The following is a 19,634-nucleotide window of genomic DNA, read 5'->3' as shown; positions in this document are numbered from 1 at the left end:
CCACACACTATAGTAGTTAACATACACAGACCACACACTATAGTAGTTAACACACACAGACCACACACTATAGTAGTTAACACACACAGACAAACACTATAGTAGTTAACATACACAGACCACACACTATAGTAGTTAACACACACAGACAAACACTATAGTAGTTAACATACACAGACCACACACTATAGTAGTTAACACACACAGACAAACACTATAGTAGTTAACATACACAGACCACACACTATAGTAGTTAACATACACAGACCACACACTATAGTAGTTAACATATACAGACCACACAATGTAGTAGTTAACATATACAGACCACACACTATAGTAGTTAACATACACAGACAAACACTATAGTAGTTAACATACACAGACCACACACTATAGTAGTTAACATATACAGACCACACACTATAGTAGTTAACATGCACAGACAAACACTATAGTAGTTAACATACACAGACCACACACTATAGTAGTTAACATACACAGACCACACAATGTAGTAGTTATTAACATGCACAGACCACACACTATAGTAGTTAACATACACAGACCACACAATGTAGTAGTTATTAACATGCACAGACCACACACTATAGTAGTTAACATACACAGACCACACACTATAGTAGTTAACACACACAGACCACACACTATAGTAGTTAACATGCACAGACCACACACTATAGTAGTTAACATATACAGACAAACACTATAGTAGTTAACACACACAGACAAACACTATAGTAGTTAACACACACAGACCACACACTATAGTAGTTAACATATACAGACCACACACTATAGTAGTTAACATACACAGACCACACACTATAGTTATTAACATGCACAGACCACACACTATAGTAGTTAACATACACAGACAAACACTATAGTAGTTAACATACACAGACCACACACTATAGTAGTTAACACACACAGACCACACACTATAGTAGTTAACATATACAGACCACACACTATAGTAGTTAACATACACAGACCACACAATGTAGTAGTTAACACACACAGACCACACACTATAGTAGTTAACATACACAGACCACACACTATAGTAGTTAACATACACAGACAAACACTATAGTAGTTAACATACACAGACCACACACTATAGTAGTTAACATACACAGACCACACACTATAGTAGTTAACATATACAGACCACACAATGTAGTAGTTAACACACACAGACCACACACTATAGTAGTTAACACACACAGACCACACACTATAGTAGTTAACATATACAGACCACACACTATAGTAGTTAACATATACAGACCACACACTATAGTAGTTAACATATACAGACCACACACTATAGTAGTTAACATACACAGACAAACACTATAGTAGTTAACATACACAGACAAACACTATAGTAGTTAACATACACAGACCACACACTATAGTAGTTAACATATACAGACCACACAATGTAGTAGTTAACATACACAGACCACACACTATAGTAGTTAACATACACAGACCACACACTATAGTAGTTAACATATACAGACCACACAATGTAGTAGTTAACACACACAGACCACACACTATAGTAGTTAACATACACAGACCACACACTATAGTAGTTAACACACACAGACCACACACTATAGTAGTTAACATACACAGACCACACACTATAGTAGTTAACATACACAGACAAACACTATAGTAGTTAACATGCACAGACCACACACTATAGTAGTTAACATATACAGACAAACACTATAGTAGTTAACACACACAGACAAACACTATAGTAGTTAACACACACAGACCACACACTATAGTAGTTAACATATACAGACCACACACTATAGTAGTTAACATACACAGACCACACACTATAGTTATTAACATGCACAGACCACACACTATAGTAGTTAACATACACAGACAAACACTATAGTAGTTAACATACACAGACCACACACTATAGTAGTTAACACACACAGACCACACACTATAGTAGTTAACATATACAGACCACACACTATAGTAGTTAACATACACAGACCACACAATGTAGTAGTTAACACACACAGACCACACACTATAGTAGTTAACATACACAGACCACACACTATAGTAGTTAACATACACAGACAAACACTATAGTAGTTAACATACACAGACCACACACTATAGTAGTTAACATACACAGACCACACACTATAGTAGTTAACATATACAGACCACACAATGTAGTAGTTAACACACACAGACCACACACTATAGTAGTTAACACACACAGACCACACACTATAGTAGTTAACATATACAGACCACACACTATAGTAGTTAACATATACAGACCACACACTATAGTAGTTAACATATACAGACCACACACTATAGTAGTTAACATACACAGACAAACACTATAGTAGTTAACATACACAGACAAACACTATAGTAGTTAACATACACAGACCACACACTATAGTAGTTAACATATACAGACCACACAATGTAGTAGTTAACATACACAGACCACACACTATAGTAGTTAACATACACAGACCACACACTATAGTAGTTAACATATACAGACCACACAATGTAGTAGTTAACACACACAGACCACACACTATAGTAGTTAACACACACAGACCACACACTATAGTAGTTAACATATACAGACCACACACTATAGTAGTTAACATATACAGACCACACACTATAGTAGTTAACATATACAGACCACACACTATAGTAGTTAACATACACAGACAAACACTATAGTAGTTAACATACACAGACAAACACTATAGTAGTTAACATACACAGACAAACACTATAGTAGTTAACATATACAGACAAACACTATAGTAGTTAACATATACAGACCACACAATGTAGTAGTTATTAACATACACAGACCACACACTATAGTAGTTAACATACACAGACAAACACTATAGTAGTTAACATATACAGACCACACAATGTAGTAGTTATTAACATACACAGACCACACACTATAGTAGTTAACATACACAGACAAACACTATAGTAGTTAACATATACAGACCACACACTATAGTAGTTAACATATACAGACCACACACTATAGTAGTTAACATACACAGACAAACACTATAGTAGTTAACATATACAGACCACACAATGTAGTAATTATTAACATACACAGACCACACACTATAGTAGTTAACATACACAGACCACACACTATAGTAGTTAACATACACAGACCACACACTATAGTAGTTAACATATACAGACCACACACTATAGTAGTTAACATATACAGACCACACTTTATAGTAGTTAACATACACAGACAAACACTATAGTAGTTAACATACACAGACCACACACTATAGTAGTTAACATGCACAGACCACACACTATAGTAGTTAACATACACAGACCACACACTATAGTAGTTAACATATACAGACCACACACTATAGTAGTTAACATATACAGACCACACACTATAGTAGTTAACATACACAGACAAACACTATAGTAGTTAACATATACAGACCACACACTATAGTAGTTAACATGCACAGACCACACACTATAGTAGTTAACACACACAGACCACACAATGTAGTAGTTAACATGCACAGACCACACACTATAGTAGTTAACATGCACAGACCACACACTATAGTAGTTAACACACACAGACCACACAATGTAGTAGTTAACATATACAGACCACACACTATAGTAGTTAACATACACAGACAAACACTATAGTAGTTAACATACACAGACCACACACTATAGTAGTTAACATGCACAGACCACACACTATAGTAGTTAACATACACAGACCACACAATGTAGTAGTTAACACACACAGACCACACACTATAGTAGTTAACACACACAGACCACACAATGTAGTAGTTAACATGCACAGACCACACACTATAGTAGTTAACATACACAGACCACACACTATAGTAGTTAACATATACAGACCACACACTATAGTAGTTAACACACACAGACCACACACTATAGTAGTTAACATACACAGACCACACAATGTAGTAGTTAACATGCACAGACCACACACTATAGTAGTTAACATGCACAGACCACACACTATAGTAGTTAACATACACAGACCACACACTATAGTAGTTAACATATACAGACCACACACTATAGTAGTTAACACACACAGACAAACACTATAGTAGTTAACATACACAGACCACACAATGTAGTAGTTAACATACACAGACCACACACTATAGTAGTTAACATACACAGACCACACACTATAGTAGTTAACATACACAGACCACACAATGTAGTAGTTATTAACATGCACAGACCACACACTATAGTAGTTAACATACACAGACCACACAATGTAGTAGTTATTAACATGCACAGACCACACACTATAGTAGTTAACATACACAGACCACACACTATAGTAGTTAACACACACAGACCACACACTATAGTAGTTAACATGCACAGACCACACACTATAGTAGTTAACATATACAGACAAACACTATAGTAGTTAACACACACAGACAAACACTATAGTAGTTAACACACACAGACCACACACTATAGTAGTTAACATATACAGACCACACACTATAGTAGTTAACATACACAGACCACACACTATAGTTATTAACATGCACAGACCACACACTATAGTAGTTAACATACACAGACAAACACTATAGTAGTTAACATACACAGACCACACACTATAGTAGTTAACACACACAGACCACACACTATAGTAGTTAACATATACAGACCACACACTATAGTAGTTAACATACACAGACCACACAATGTAGTAGTTAACACACACAGACCACACACTATAGTAGTTAACATACACAGACCACACACTATAGTAGTTAACATACACAGACAAACACTATAGTAGTTAACATACACAGACCACACACTATAGTAGTTAACATACACAGACCACACACTATAGTAGTTAACATATACAGACCACACAATGTAGTAGTTAACACACACAGACCACACACTATAGTAGTTAACACACACAGACCACACACTATAGTAGTTAACATATACAGACCACACACTATAGTAGTTAACATATACAGACCACACACTATAGTAGTTAACATATACAGACCACACACTATAGTAGTTAACATACACAGACAAACACTATAGTAGTTAACATATACAGACCACACAATGTAGTAGTTATTAACATACACAGACCACACACTATAGTAGTTAACATACACAGACAAACACTATAGTAGTTAACATATACAGACCACACAATGTAGTAGTTATTAACATACACAGACCACACACTATAGTAGTTAACATACACAGACAAACACTATAGTAGTTAACATATACAGACCACACACTATAGTAGTTAACATATACAGACCACACACTATAGTAGTTAACATACACAGACAAACACTATAGTAGTTAACATATACAGACCACACAATGTAGTAATTATTAACATACACAGACCACACACTATAGTAGTTAACATACACAGACCACACACTATAGTAGTTAACATACACAGACCACACACTATAGTAGTTAACATATACAGACCACACACTATAGTAGTTAACATATACAGACCACACTTTATAGTAGTTAACATACACAGACAAACACTATAGTAGTTAACATACACAGACCACACACTATAGTAGTTAACATGCACAGACCACACACTATAGTAGTTAACATACACAGACCACACACTATAGTAGTTAACATATACAGACCACACACTATAGTAGTTAACATATACAGACCACACACTATAGTAGTTAACATACACAGACAAACACTATAGTAGTTAACATACACAGACCACACACTATAGTAGTTAACATGCACAGACCACACACTATAGTAGTTAACACACACAGACCACACAATGTAGTAGTTAACATGCACAGACCACACACTATAGTAGTTAACATGCACAGACCACACACTATAGTAGTTAACATACACAGACCACACAATGTAGTAGTTAACATGCACAGACCACACACTATAGTAGTTAACATATACAGACCACACACTATAGTAGTTAACATACACAGACCACACAATGTAGTAGTTAACACACACAGACCACACACTATAGTAGTTAACACACACAGACCACACAATGTAGTAGTTAACATGCACAGACCACACACTATAGTAGTTAACATACACAGACCACACACTATAGTAGTTAACATATACAGACCACACACTATAGTAGTTAACATATACAGACCACACACTATAGTAGTTAACATATACAGACCACACAATGTAGTAGTTAACATGCACAGACCACACACTATAGTAGTTAACATGCACAGACCACACACTATAGTAGTTAACATACACAGACCACACACTATAGTAGTTAACATATACAGACCACACACTATAGTAGTTAACACACACAGACAAACACTATAGTAGTTAACATACACAGACCACACAATGTAGTAGTTAACATACACAGACCACACACTATAGTAGTTAACACACACAGACAAACACTATAGTAGTTAACATACACAGACAAACACTATAGTAGTTAACATATACAGACCACACACTATAGTAGTTAACATACACAGACCACACACTATAGTAGTTAACACACACAGACCACACAATGTAGTAGTTAACATGCACAGACCACACACTATAGTAGTTAACATACACAGACCACACAATGTAGTAGTTAACACACACAGACCACACACTATAGTAGTTAACACACACAGACCACACAATGTAGTAGTTAACATGCACAGACCACACACTATAGTAGTTAACATACACAGACAACACACTATAGTAGTTAACATATACAGACCACACACTATAGTAGTTAACATATACAGACCACACACTATAGTAGTTAACATATACAGACCACACACTATAGTAGTTAACATACACAGACAAACACTATAGTAGTTAACATACACAGACAAACACTATAGTAGTTAACATATACAGACCACACACTATAGTAGTTAACACACACAGACAAACACTATAGTAGTTAACATACACAGACCACACACTATAGTAGTTAACATACACAGACCACACACTATAGTAGTTAACATACACAGACCACACACTATAGTAGTTAACACACACAGACAAACACTATAGTAGTTAACATACACAGACCACACAATGTAGTAGTTAACATACACAGACCACACACTATAGTAGTTAACACACACAGACAAACACTATAGTAGTTAACATACACAGACAAACACTATAGTAGTTAACATATACAGACCACACAATGTAGTAGTTAACATACACAGACCACACACTATAGTAGTTAACACACACAGACAAACACTATAGTAGTTAACATACACAGACCACACAATGTAGTAGTTAACATACACAGACAAACACTATAGTAGTTAACATACACAGACCACACACTATAGTTATTAACATGCACAGACCACACACTATAGTAGTTAACATACACAGACAAACACTATAGTAGTTAACATACACAGACCACACACTATAGTAGTTAACATACACAGACCACACACTATAGTAGTTAACATACACAGACCACACACTATAGTTATTAACATGCACAGACCACACACTATAGTAGTTAACACACACAGACCACACAATGTAGTAGTTAACATACACAGACAAACACTATAGTAGTTAACATACACAGACCACACACTATAGTTATTAACATGCACAGACCACACACTATAGTAGTTAACACACAGAGACAAACACTATAGTAGTTAACATACACAGACCACACAATGTAGTAGTTAACATGCACAGACCACACAATGTAGTAATTAACATACACAGACCACACACTATAGTAGTTAACACACAGAGACAAACACTATAGTAGTTAACATACACAGACCACACAATGTAGTAGTTAACATGCACAGACCACACAATGTAGTAATTAACATACACAGACCACACACTATAGTAGTTAACACACACAGACAAACACTATAGTAGTTAACATACAGGTGATACAAGTTAGTATTTGATGTCCATCCATGTCATGGATGTGGACAGACAAGTGGAAACTGCCCACTAGGGGCAACAGTGAGTGCTGTTACCTACAAGTAGGTTTGGGCATTGTGGACGGGGCTGGTGGATGGGCGTAAGCATCTGCCTCTGATTCAAATCAAATCAAATCAAAGTGTATTTGTCACACGTGCCGAATACAACAGGTGACCTTACAGTGAAATGCTTACTTACAGGCTCTAACCAATAGTGCGAAAAAAAGTTGTCGGTGTGTAGGTAAGTAAAGAAATAAAACAACAGTAAAAAGACATTTGAAAAAAGAGTAGCAAGGCTATATACAGACACTGGTTAGTCAGGCTGATTGAGGTAGTATGTACATGTAGGTATCGTTAAAGTGACTATGCATATATGATGAACAGAGAGTAGCAGTAGCGTAAAAGAGGGGTTGGCGGGTGGATGGGACACAATGCAGTTCTCCTCTTCTCCTCTTAGCCAATGTGCGGGAGCACTGGTTGGTCGGGCCAATTGAGATAGTATGTACATGAATGTATAGTTAAAGTGACTATGCATATATGATAAACAGAGTAGCAGCAGAGTAAAAGAGGGGTTGGGGGAGGCACACAATGCAAATAGTCCGGGTAACCATTTTGGTTGAGAAGCCTTTTTGTCCTTGACTTGGCACTCCGGTACTGCTTGCCATGCGATAGTAGAGAGAACAGTCTGTGGCTGGGGTCTTTGACAATTGTTAGGGCCTTCCTCTGACACCGCCTGGTATAGAGGTCCTGGATGGCAGGCACCTTAGCCCCAGTGATGTACTGGGCCGTACGCACTACCCTCTGTAGTGCCTTGCGGTCGGAGGCCGAGCAATTACCGTACCAGGCAGTGATGCAACCGGTCAGGATGCTCTCGATGTTGCAGCTATAGAACCTTTTGAGGATCTCAGGACCCATGCCAAATCATTTTAGTTTCCAGAGCGGGAATAGGCTTTGTCGTGCCCTCTTCACAACTGTCTTGGTGTGTTTGGACCATTCTAGTTTGTTGTTGATGTGGACACCAAGGAATTTGAAGCTCTCAACCTGCTCCACTACAGCCCCGTCGATGAGAATGGGGACGAGCTCGGTGGTCCTTTTCCTGTAGTCCATAATCATCTCCTTAGTCTTGGTTACGTTGAGGGATAGGTTGTTATTCTGGCACCACCCGGCCAGGTCTCTGACCTCCTCCCTATAGGCTGTCTCGTCTATGTCGGTGATCAGACACAGACGATTGTGTCGTCTGCAAACTTAATGATGGTGTTGGAGTTGTGCCTGGCCATGCAGTCGTGGGTTAACAGGGAGTACATGAGGGGACTGAGCACGCACCCCTGGGGAGCTTCAGTGTTGAGGATCAGCGTGGCAGATGTGTTGCTACCACCCTCACCACCTGGGGCGGCCCGTCAGGAAGTCCAGGATCCAGTTGCAGAGGGAGGTGTTTAGTCCCAGGTTCCTTAGCTTAGTGATGAGCTTTGAGTGTACTATGGTATGGTGTTGGACGCTGAGCAGTAGTCAATGAATAGCATTCTCATATAGGTGTTCCTTTTGTCCAGGTAGGAAAGGGCAGTGTGGAGTGCAATAGAGATTGCATTATCATTCCAAAGGTTGCATGTTCAAATCCAGCAATAGAAAGTTGTTTCAGATTTTTTTTAAATTAAGCCTATCCCAAACCTTAACCCTTACCTTAACCATTCAGAGTTAATGTCTAACCTTAACCCTTACCTTAACCATTCAGAGTTAATGTCTAACCTTAAGAATTTGGAGTTAATGCCTCAGCTTAACAATTCTGACTTAATACCTAAACTTAACCTTAAACACATCCAAATTTGACATTTGGAACAACTTGGATGAACGTCTAATTCTGATGTGAGACTGTGAGAGCTGGTAGGACACACACACAGACATACACACACTGTCGATTCACAGATCTGACAAGTACCTGCATGCACACACATACACAATGTCATTTAGTATAGACCCACACACACATCCCATCTTCATGTTGTTGTTGTTGTTGTTGTAGCTGGAGGCCTTAGTGGGTTCAGAACCAGTAGAAGGTCCAGTCATCATCACCATCAACGTGTTGGATGTCAACAACCACGCCCCGTCCTTCAACCAGACTGACTACATCGGCATCGTCAAGGAACGTACCCCCGCAGGTCTGTCTGCCTGTCACTCTGTCTGTCACTCTGTCTGACTGACTGTTTGTCTGTCTGTGTGTGTGTTCATTATATGTGTGTGTGTGTTGTAGGTGTTCCATTTGCGTGTGTGTTTGCTACTGACCTGGACGACCCAGAGTCTCCCAACGCCCATCTGAGTTACACCCTGGTCTCCCAGATCCCCAACAGAGACAACACCCTGTTCTTCCAGATCAACAGCAACACAGGAGAGATTTCTACTACTGCCGAGGGTAACACACACACACACTCCTGGAGATCCTCAAAGTGCACACACATAGATAATCCCAGATGTTGTGGTCTCTAATCTCATCCTGTATGAGTGCTAATCTGTGAGTTCTGCATCCTTTAATCTCACACCAGCCCAGATCACCACAACTCAACTCTCATGCTCCAGATTAACACATCAGATTAACACATGCTTGGTGTCAGATTGACCACGTGATTATGTTACTGATTACAGCTGTGTGTGTGTGTGTGTGTGTGTGTGTGTGTGTGTGTGTGTGTGTGTGTGTGTGTGTGTGTGTGTGTGTGTGTGTGTGTGTGTGTGTGTGTGTGTGTGTGTGTGTGTGTGTGTGTGTGTGTGTGTGTGTGTGTGTGTGTGTGTGTGTGTGTGTTCCTGCAGGAGAGCGTCTGCTGAAGGCCAGAGAAAGTGTTATTCATTCCAGAGGAGGGGACTTCAGTGATTCTCTGAAGAAGAGGTTTGATGACTACTGCACCCCCACAGGGGACATCCCTTATGAACTCAACCCCTTCTACAGCTGTGTGCAGAGAGCAGGTCTGTGTGTACTTCACTATATTTATATGTAGTTTAAGATGAAACTATAAAATCACTATTGTCAGGTAAACCTGACCAAGATGGTCCAAATAGATAGATGATTGAGCCCATAGCAGACCACAAGGGGGGCTGATAAAGAGATAAAAAGAGGAGGGCATTTCAGAGAGGAAGCAAATAGAGCAGAGCACATGCAGACACTTGGAAACATGTCAGGCAGAGAGAGAGGGGGGGGGATAAAGAGAGAGATAGGGATAGAGAGAGAGATAGGGATAGAGAGAGTGAGGGATAGAGAGAGTGAGGGATAGAGACAGGCATAGAGAGCGAGGGATAGATAGATTAATTCAAGTGATTAAAGCTGATTATGAGGTTAATGGTGTGATTGAGAGGCTGCTGAACAGAACCTCCTCTACATAATGTTGTTGAGTTCAGCTGTGGCCACTGGCCAGAGCAGCCTGACCTCTCACCTCTGACCCCTGTGTTGTCACACAGAGAGCCCCGAGGTCATGCTCAGATATTCCCGTATAGTACACTACTACTAGTACACTACTTTTGTCCAGGGCCCTACGTTTGGCCAGTTCATCCATAGACATACAGGGCGACAGTCAAACACAGTGTGCCATATGGGAAATAAGGAATCATTTGGGCCTGTCTTCTTCGGTGGTGCCTGTGTATTGACTGTGAATGGTCCTGTTTCTTCCTCTGTGGTTGTAGAGTCTCGGAGGCTGAACCCTCTGGAAGACCCAGACTTCACGCTGATTGTTCGTGTGGAGGACATGGGCGGGGAGTCGGTGAACGCTCTCAACGGTAACGCGAGGGTTAAAATTGTCGTGCAGGAGAACCTGTGGGTCAATCCTGGACCGATCAACCTCAGAGAACAGTTGAAAGGGATATACCCCATGCCTATCGGCAAGGTACGGCAGGGGTGGAAATCACACTCACACAATCACTATAGGTGCCCCTGTACTAAGGAAACTGAAAACAATAAGGACATAAAGAGACTGTTTAGAAAACACTAAGGACATAAAGAGACTGTTTAGAAAACACTAAGGACATAAAGAGACTGTTTAGAAAACACTAAGGACATAAAGAGACTCTCTAGAAAACACATAATCAGCATGCATACCTTAAATTTGATCTCCTATTGACATCACTGCATGATTAAAGGAAAATGTTACATATAAAGCAGTTCAGATACAGGACATATCTATAGCTAGCGAGCTAGCTGGCTAGCTGGCTGTCTGTCTGTCTGTCTGTCTGTCTGTCTGTCTGTCTGTCTGTCTGTCTGTCTGTCTGTCTGTCTGTCTGTCTGTCTGTCTGTCTGTCTGTCTGTCTGTCTGTCTGTCTGTCTGTCTGTCTGTCTGTCTGTCTGTCTGTCTGTCTGACTGTCTGTCTGACTGTCTGATGTCTCCCTGCAGGTCCAGTCTAATGATCCCAGTGCCTTCTACAGGCTGGTACAGAAAGAACGGGAGCTGACGTTCCCCTTCAATGTCACAGAGGAAGGAGACATTCTGCTGACTGAGGAGCTGGACAGAGAGGACAAGGCCATGGTAACCAGCTAGTCCTCCTCATCACAATCACTATCTACCACTCTGGTCCCAAGCAGCATTATTTAATGGAGTACTGTCCATCACTGGATAGTTCACAGAAAAATAAATGTGAACTAAAAACTAAAAAATAAATGTGTGTGTGTGTGTTCCAGTACATCCTGGTGGTGTTTGCTGAGGATAGCTATGGTAACCAGGTAGACCCTCCCCTGGAAGTGCAGGTGGTGGTGGACGATGTGAATGATAACGCTCCAATCTGTGAGGAGGAACTCAGTGTGTTTGAAGTGCAGGAGAACGAACCCACAGGTAACTAACTACTGGATGTGTGTGTGTGTGATAGGATGGAGATGTGTGATTCACTACACAGCCAGAAGTATATGGACACCACTTTAAATTAGTGGATTCGGCTATTTAAGCCATAGCAGCAAATGGGGGACCAACTCGATATTAATGCCCATGATTTTGGAATGAGATGTTTGACGAGCAGGTGTCCACATACAGTGCCTTGCGAAAGTATTCGGCCCCCTTGAACTTTGCGACCTTTTGCCACATTTCAGGCTTCAAACATAAAGATATAAAACTGTATTTTTTTGTGAAGAATCAACAACAAGTGGGACACAATCATGAAGTGGAATGACATTTATTGGATATTTCAAACTTTTTTAACAAAACAAAAACTGAAAAATTGGGCGTGCAAAATTATTCAGCCCCTTTACTTTCAGTGCAGCAAACTCTCTCCAGAAGTTCAGTGAGGATCTCTGAATGATCCAATGTTGACCTAAATGACTAATGATGATAAATACAATCCACCTGTGTGTAATCAAGTCTCCGTATAAATGCACCTGCACTGTGATAGTCTCAGAGGTCCGTTAAAAGCGCAGAGATCATCATGAAGAACAAGGAACACACCAGGCAGGTCTGAGATACTGTTGTGAAGAAGTTTAAAGCCGGATTTGGATACAAAAAGATTTCCCAAGCTTTAAACATCCCAAGGAGCACTGTGCAAGCCATAATATTGAAATGGAAGGAGTATCAGACCACTGCAAATCTACCAAGACCTGGCCGTCCCTCTAAACTTTCAGCTCATACAAGGAGAAGACTGATCAGAGATGCAGCCAAGAGGCCCATGATCACCCTGGATGAACTGCAGAGATCTACAGCTGAGGTGGGAGACTCTGTCCATGGGACAACAATCAGTCGTATATTGCACAAATCTGGAAGAGTGGCAAGAAGAAAGCCATTTCTTAAAGATATCCATAAAAGTGTTGTTTAAAGTTTGCCACAAGCCACCTGGGAGACACACCAAACATGTGGAAGAAGGTGCTCTGGTCAGATGAAACCAAAATTGAACTTTTTGGCAACAATGCAAAACGTTATGTTTGGCGTAAAAGCAACACAGCTCATCACCCTGAACACACCATCCCCACTGTCAAACATGGTGGTGGCAGCATCATGGTTTGGGCCTGCTTTTCTTCAGCAGGGTCAGGGAAGATGGTTAAAATTGATATGAAGATGGATGGAGCCAAATACAGGACCATTCTGGAAGAAAACCTGATGGAGTCTGCAAAAGACCTGAGACTGGGACGGAGATTTGTCTTCCAACAAGACAATGATCCAAAACATAAAGCAAAATCTACAATGGAATGGTTCAAAAATAAACATATCCAGGTGTTAGAATGGCCAAGTCAAAGTCCAGACCTGAATCCAATCGAGAATCTGTGGAAAGAACTGAAAACTGCTGTTCACAAATGAACAAATCTCCATCCAACCTCACTGAGCTCGAGCTGTTTTGCAAGGAGGAATGGGAAAAAATGTCAGTCTCTCGATGTGCAAAACTGATAGAGACATACCCCAAGCGACTTACAGCTGTAATCGCAGCAAAAGGTGGCGCTACAAAGTATTAACTTAAGGGGGCTGAATAATTTTGCACGCCCAATTTTTCAGTTTTTGATTTGTTAAAAAAGTTTGAAATATCCAATAAATGTCGTTCCACTTCATGATTGTGTCCCACTTGTTGTTGATTCTTCACAAAAAAATACAGTTTTATATCTTTATGTTTGAAGCCTGAAATGTGGCAAAAGGTCGCAAAGTTCAAGGGGGCCGAATACTTTCGCAAGGCACTGTACTTACTTTTACATTTCATTGACCCTGATGTGCATTCCATAAATGTGTGAAAAGTCTCGTATCTTGTGACTTTGATGTTAGGATTGTGTTGTGACTGATGTTAGGACTGTGTTGTGACTGATGTTAGGACTGTGTTGAGGCTGGTGTTAGGACTGTGTTGAGACTGATGTTAGGACTGTGTTGAGGCTGGTGTTAGGACTGTGTTGTGACTGATGTTAGGACTGTGTTGTGACTGATGTTAGGACTGTGTTGTGACTGATGTTAGGACTGTGTTGTGACTGATGTTAGGACTGTGTTGTGACTGATGTTAGGACTGTGTTGAGACTGGTGTTAGGACTGTGTTGAGACTGATGTTAGGACTGTGTTGAGACTGATGTTAGGACTGTGTTGAGACTGGTGTTAGGACTGTGTTGAGACTGATGTTAGGACTGTGTTGAGACTGGCGTTAGGACTGTGTTGAGACTGGCGTTAGGACTGTGTTGAGACTGGCGTTAGGACTGTGTTGAGACTGGTGTTAGGACTGTGTTGAGACTGGTGTTAGGACTCTGTTGAGGCTGGTGTTAGGACTGTGTTGAGACTGGTGTTAGGACTGTGTTGAGGCTGGTGTTAGGACTGTGTTGAGGCTGGTGTTAGGACTGTGTTGAGGCTGGTGTCAGGACTGTGTTGAGGTTGGTGTTAGGACTGTGTTGATGCTGGTGTTAGGACTGTGTTGAGGCTGGTGTTAGGACTGTGTTGAGGCTGGTGTTAGGACTGTGTTGAGGCTGGTGTTAGGACTGTGTTGAGGCTGGTGTTAGGACTGTGTTGAGGCTGGTGTTAGGACTGTGTTGTTATATTAAAGGTATGTGTGTTCAGAGCTGAAGCATTCTAATAGTAACTCATATAACTTGTATGAATGGTTCCTCTGGGTTCCAGGCAGCCCAGTCGGACATCTGATGGTGCATGATGCTGATGATGACAACACACCCAACGCACTGCTCTCCTATTCGTTGGTGACCCAAACCCCTTCCTCCGTCTTTACCATCGATGGCATCAGCGGCCGCATCCAGGCCAAGCAGATGCTCCAACGCAGAGATGCAACAGAGTACCACCTCACTGTCAGAGTAAACGACCCAGGTACATATACACACACACTTGACCTTTGTCTAAAAGTTTGAACAGCACAGACACGTGTTTGCTTCAATGGGCCCTCACATACTGTTGTGTGTCTTCGTCAGGTTTCAGCACAGAATGTAAGGTCCTCATCAAGGTTATCGACATCAACAATGAGCTGCCCATCTTCGAGATGAATGACGTGAGACATACCTGAGACACACACCTGAGTTTCATAGATGCTTTAGTTGGTATGGGTTGTTGACCTGTGACCTTTAATACTCTCTCTCTCTCGCTAACTTTCTCTCTCCCTCCCTCTCTCTCTCTGTCCCTCTGTCTGTCTCTCTCTCTCTCTCTGTCTCTCTCTCCCTCTGTCCCTCTCTGTCTGTCTCTGTCTGTCTCTGTCTCTCTGTGTCTCTCTTTCTGTGTCTCTCTCTCTGTGTCTCTCTCTCTCTGTCTCTCTGTAGTATGGTAGTCACAACCTGTCTGAAGACACAGCTCTAGGCCACACCCTCCTGACAGTGAAAGCCACAGACGCTGACGACCCTGGAACAGGAAGCTCCCGCATCGAGTTCCACATAACCGCTGGCAACGAAGATGGAGTTTTCGCCATGGAGACAGACGACAATGGGGAGGGCAGGCTTGTTGTTGCTAAGGTAACTTCATACTGGAAAACACCTACGAAAGGTCAGATTTTGATAGGTGATGATAAAGATGATAAGCTGATCCTAGATCTATGGTTGTATTGATTATTAAAGGAAACGTCCACCAGCAGGCTGAAACAAACCCACAAAAACGCTTCCATTTTGCTCCAGAATGCTCACAGACCTCTTTCTCCCTTCCTCCCCATCTGCCTCCCTCCCCCTTCCCCTCCCCCTCTCTTTCCCTTCCTCCACCCTCCCTTCCTCTTCCCACTCTCCCTACCTCCCCCTCCCTTCCTCCCCCTCTCTCCCTACCTCCCCCTCCCTTCCTCCCCCTCTCTCCCTTCCTCCCCCTCCCTTCCTCCCCCTCTCTCCCTTCCTCCCCCTCCCTTCCTCCCCCTCTCTCTCCCTTCATCCCCCTCTCTCCCTTCCTCCCCCTCTCTCTCCCTTCCTCCCCCTCGATCTCCCTTCGTCCCCCATCTCTCTTCCTCCCTCCCCTCTCTCCCTCCTTCCCCCCTATTTCTCCAGCCTCTGAACTATGAGACTGCTTCCTCCTATAAGCTACAGATTGATGCTCGTAACCCAGAGCCGCTGGTGAGCGGTCTCGAGTACGGCGCTGAGTCGTCCGCCGTGGTCTCGGTGGCGATCAGTGACGTTGATGAGGCTCCAGTGTTTGACATGGACATTCTGGATGTCACGGTGCCAGAGGACACCAAGGAGGGAGCTACACTGCTCAAAATAGACGCCAAGGACCCAGAGGGAAAAGAGATACTGTAATCACATTATGAGAGGGACTGATGTTGTGTGTGTGTTATGGCTCTGATAGTGTATATTTTGTGCTCTAACTGTGTGTGTATTGTAGGTTCAAGATGGAGGGAGACACTAAGGGTTGGTTGGAGATTGATCCTGCTACTGGAGAGATAAAGATAAAGAATAAAGCTGTGCTGGACAGAGAGACGGTGGAGGCCTTCCACTTTACTGTTGTCGCCTTCGAGAAAGGTGACGAACACACATATGTATATTTCGGATACTTTTTTGACCCACACACTGCCAGTTTGAGTCCAGGTTAGAGAATATCCATAATGAATAATATCTCTCCACCCCCAGCCAATCCAGAGCTGTCCTCAGAGCACGAGGTATCTGTGAGGCTGTTGGATGTGAATGACAATGTCCCCAAGCTGACAGAAAACCAGGCCTTCATCTGTGTGAAGAAGCCCCAGCCTATAGTCCTGACGGCCCTGGACGCGGACGCAGACCCCTTCGGAGCACCTTTCACATTCAGCCTGGCCCAGGGCAAGAAGTCCCCCAACTGGGACCTAAGCGCTGTGGACGGTACACATTTGTTAGACAAGACTACATCTCCTAGAGATCCTGTCTATTAATGTGCTCCCGTGCTGATGTGGGATTGTGTCTCTTCCCTTGGTTTCCTGTAGGTACGTCTGCTAAACTGACCCTGAAGAAATCTCCCAGCGAGGACAAAACCTTCCTAATCCCCATCAACATCAAAGACAATGCTGGCATGGGCATCACACAGAAGTTTGAGGGTGAGTGGTTACAGCCAGCTGTGTGTGATAGCACCCATCACACACAAGACCATGTAGCTGTGAGTGGGTGTCTGATGTGTGTGTTCTCCCTACAGTGCGAGTGTGTAACTGCACAGAGCTGGGATACTGTTTCACCGAGCCGGGCGTTCATGCAGGGGTGTTAGGAATGCCCACCACCATCGGAATCCTGGCTGGAACTGTCGGATTCATCGGTGAGTAACAGGCGCTGTTGTTCACTGGTGTTGTTGCTCTGCACTGCACTTTAAGGGAAGAAGACGGAGTGGTACAATCGAGGAACTAAGACCTAACTGTAGCATAAAACATTGTATTGTTGATAGTTTTTCTTGTTCTTTTTGACTAATCTCTCATGGACAGACTAATCGAGTATCCAACGCAATTATGCAGGATTTTAGTTCTGGGTTTCCGATATGTTTTGCCTGTTATTGACGGGTGATGTCACTTCCTCCCTAGCCCTGGTCCTGATCATTGCTTTCCATCGTATAAAGAAGGACAACCAGAAGAAAGCCTTGCTGGGAGAAACGGACGCCATTCTCTAGAAACACATGAGATAGCATGTGTTTGTTTAATTGTTATGTTTCTGAAGAACAGATCTACTTTGATTGGTTGTATGCACGTTATAAATACTACCTGGTTTCGTCATAATCATGCGCTCATGCAGCTCAATAACTTATTACAGTGAATTTTGTCTGTATTTAGAATTTAGACTGTCCATTCTCAGCTAGTGTGTCTTGACTGGCTGTGCACTGTGTGTGATGGTTCAAACACTCCATTTCAAGCTGCTTGCTGGAATTGTGTAGACTGTTGCTCAGAGACTTTAGTTCACCGTTTGCCTCTGACTGTTGTTTGTGGTTGATACTGTCTTTATACTGATACTCCATGATGTTTTTTGATGAGGCCTGATATTAGTGAAGATGCTAGCTAGCCGAGGGTTAAATTAGGACGGTTCCACCACTTTAGAATGGGAGAAAGACTGCCTACAGTGAAGAGTAGAAATGACCATGGAAAAACAACCGATGTTGGAGACAGTTCCAACACCTAAACATCCCTCAGTTTAACCCTTAGTGTTAACTGTTTGACAAGCCCAGTGTAAATGAGTGCCTGGTGAATGTCTGAGTGTGTACCAAGGTTATTATAGTTTTGTGATTTTCTATTAAATTTTATTTCTATTAGTTTTTCAATTAAAAAAATTAATTCAGTTTAGTTTCCATTCGGTTTTAGACTTGATTTACTAGTTTTTATTCTGTTTCAGTACAATAAAAAACACATTTCGTTTTTATATTATTCAGTTGTAGTTTCAGTTGTAGTTTCAGTTTCAGTTGTATTTTTTGTGTGAAGGGACAGAAAGTAGCCTCAAGTGTCCTTATGCTAGGGGCCATGTATGTGTTGTAGGACTATAGCAGGGTACTCCAGTACTACTTGAGATGCTCCGCTCACACACATTTCCTAGGTGGCAAAAGTCCTGATGGATATTTTCTTTTATCGGCGTAGTAACAAACCCCCACATCACAATCCATTCCACACCAAACCGATCACACCCTTCTTGTTGGTAGAGAGAATCATGTCGTTTTAAAGCTCATTGTTGGC

At 41.7% G+C, this 19,634-nt stretch overlaps 1 protein-coding gene across 1 annotated transcript in view; it reads left to right on the top strand.

Annotated features, from left to right (window-relative positions):
• Positions 1–19,367, top strand: part of LOC112236415 (cadherin-17) — a 35,926-nt gene extending 16,559 nt beyond the window's left edge. The window contains exons 5-19 of the mRNA XM_042306831.1: positions 10,156–10,291; positions 10,384–10,542; positions 10,935–11,087; positions 11,799–11,998; positions 12,503–12,634; positions 12,787–12,937; positions 15,668–15,868; positions 15,970–16,046; positions 16,312–16,500; positions 17,014–17,258; positions 17,348–17,484; positions 17,593–17,817; positions 17,919–18,029; positions 18,125–18,241; positions 18,501–19,367. Coding sequence (XP_042162765.1) covers positions 10,156–10,291; positions 10,384–10,542; positions 10,935–11,087; positions 11,799–11,998; positions 12,503–12,634; positions 12,787–12,937; positions 15,668–15,868; positions 15,970–16,046; positions 16,312–16,500; positions 17,014–17,258; positions 17,348–17,484; positions 17,593–17,817; positions 17,919–18,029; positions 18,125–18,241; positions 18,501–18,586 — 2,319 coding nt within the window. The 3' untranslated portion in view covers positions 18,587–19,367. The remainder of the gene's footprint in view (positions 1–10,155; positions 10,292–10,383; positions 10,543–10,934; positions 11,088–11,798; positions 11,999–12,502; positions 12,635–12,786; positions 12,938–15,667; positions 15,869–15,969; positions 16,047–16,311; positions 16,501–17,013; positions 17,259–17,347; positions 17,485–17,592; positions 17,818–17,918; positions 18,030–18,124; positions 18,242–18,500) is intronic.
• The last annotated feature ends 267 nt before the right edge of the window (positions 19,368–19,634 follow it).

Source organism: Oncorhynchus tshawytscha, linkage group LG03 (assembly GCF_018296145.1).
Source record: "Oncorhynchus tshawytscha isolate Ot180627B linkage group LG03, Otsh_v2.0, whole genome shotgun sequence".
NCBI lineage: Eukaryota > Metazoa > Chordata > Actinopteri > Salmoniformes > Salmonidae > Oncorhynchus > Oncorhynchus tshawytscha.
Note: the sequence above shows the minus strand (reverse complement) of the source record. Positions and strands in the feature narration are given on the sequence as shown.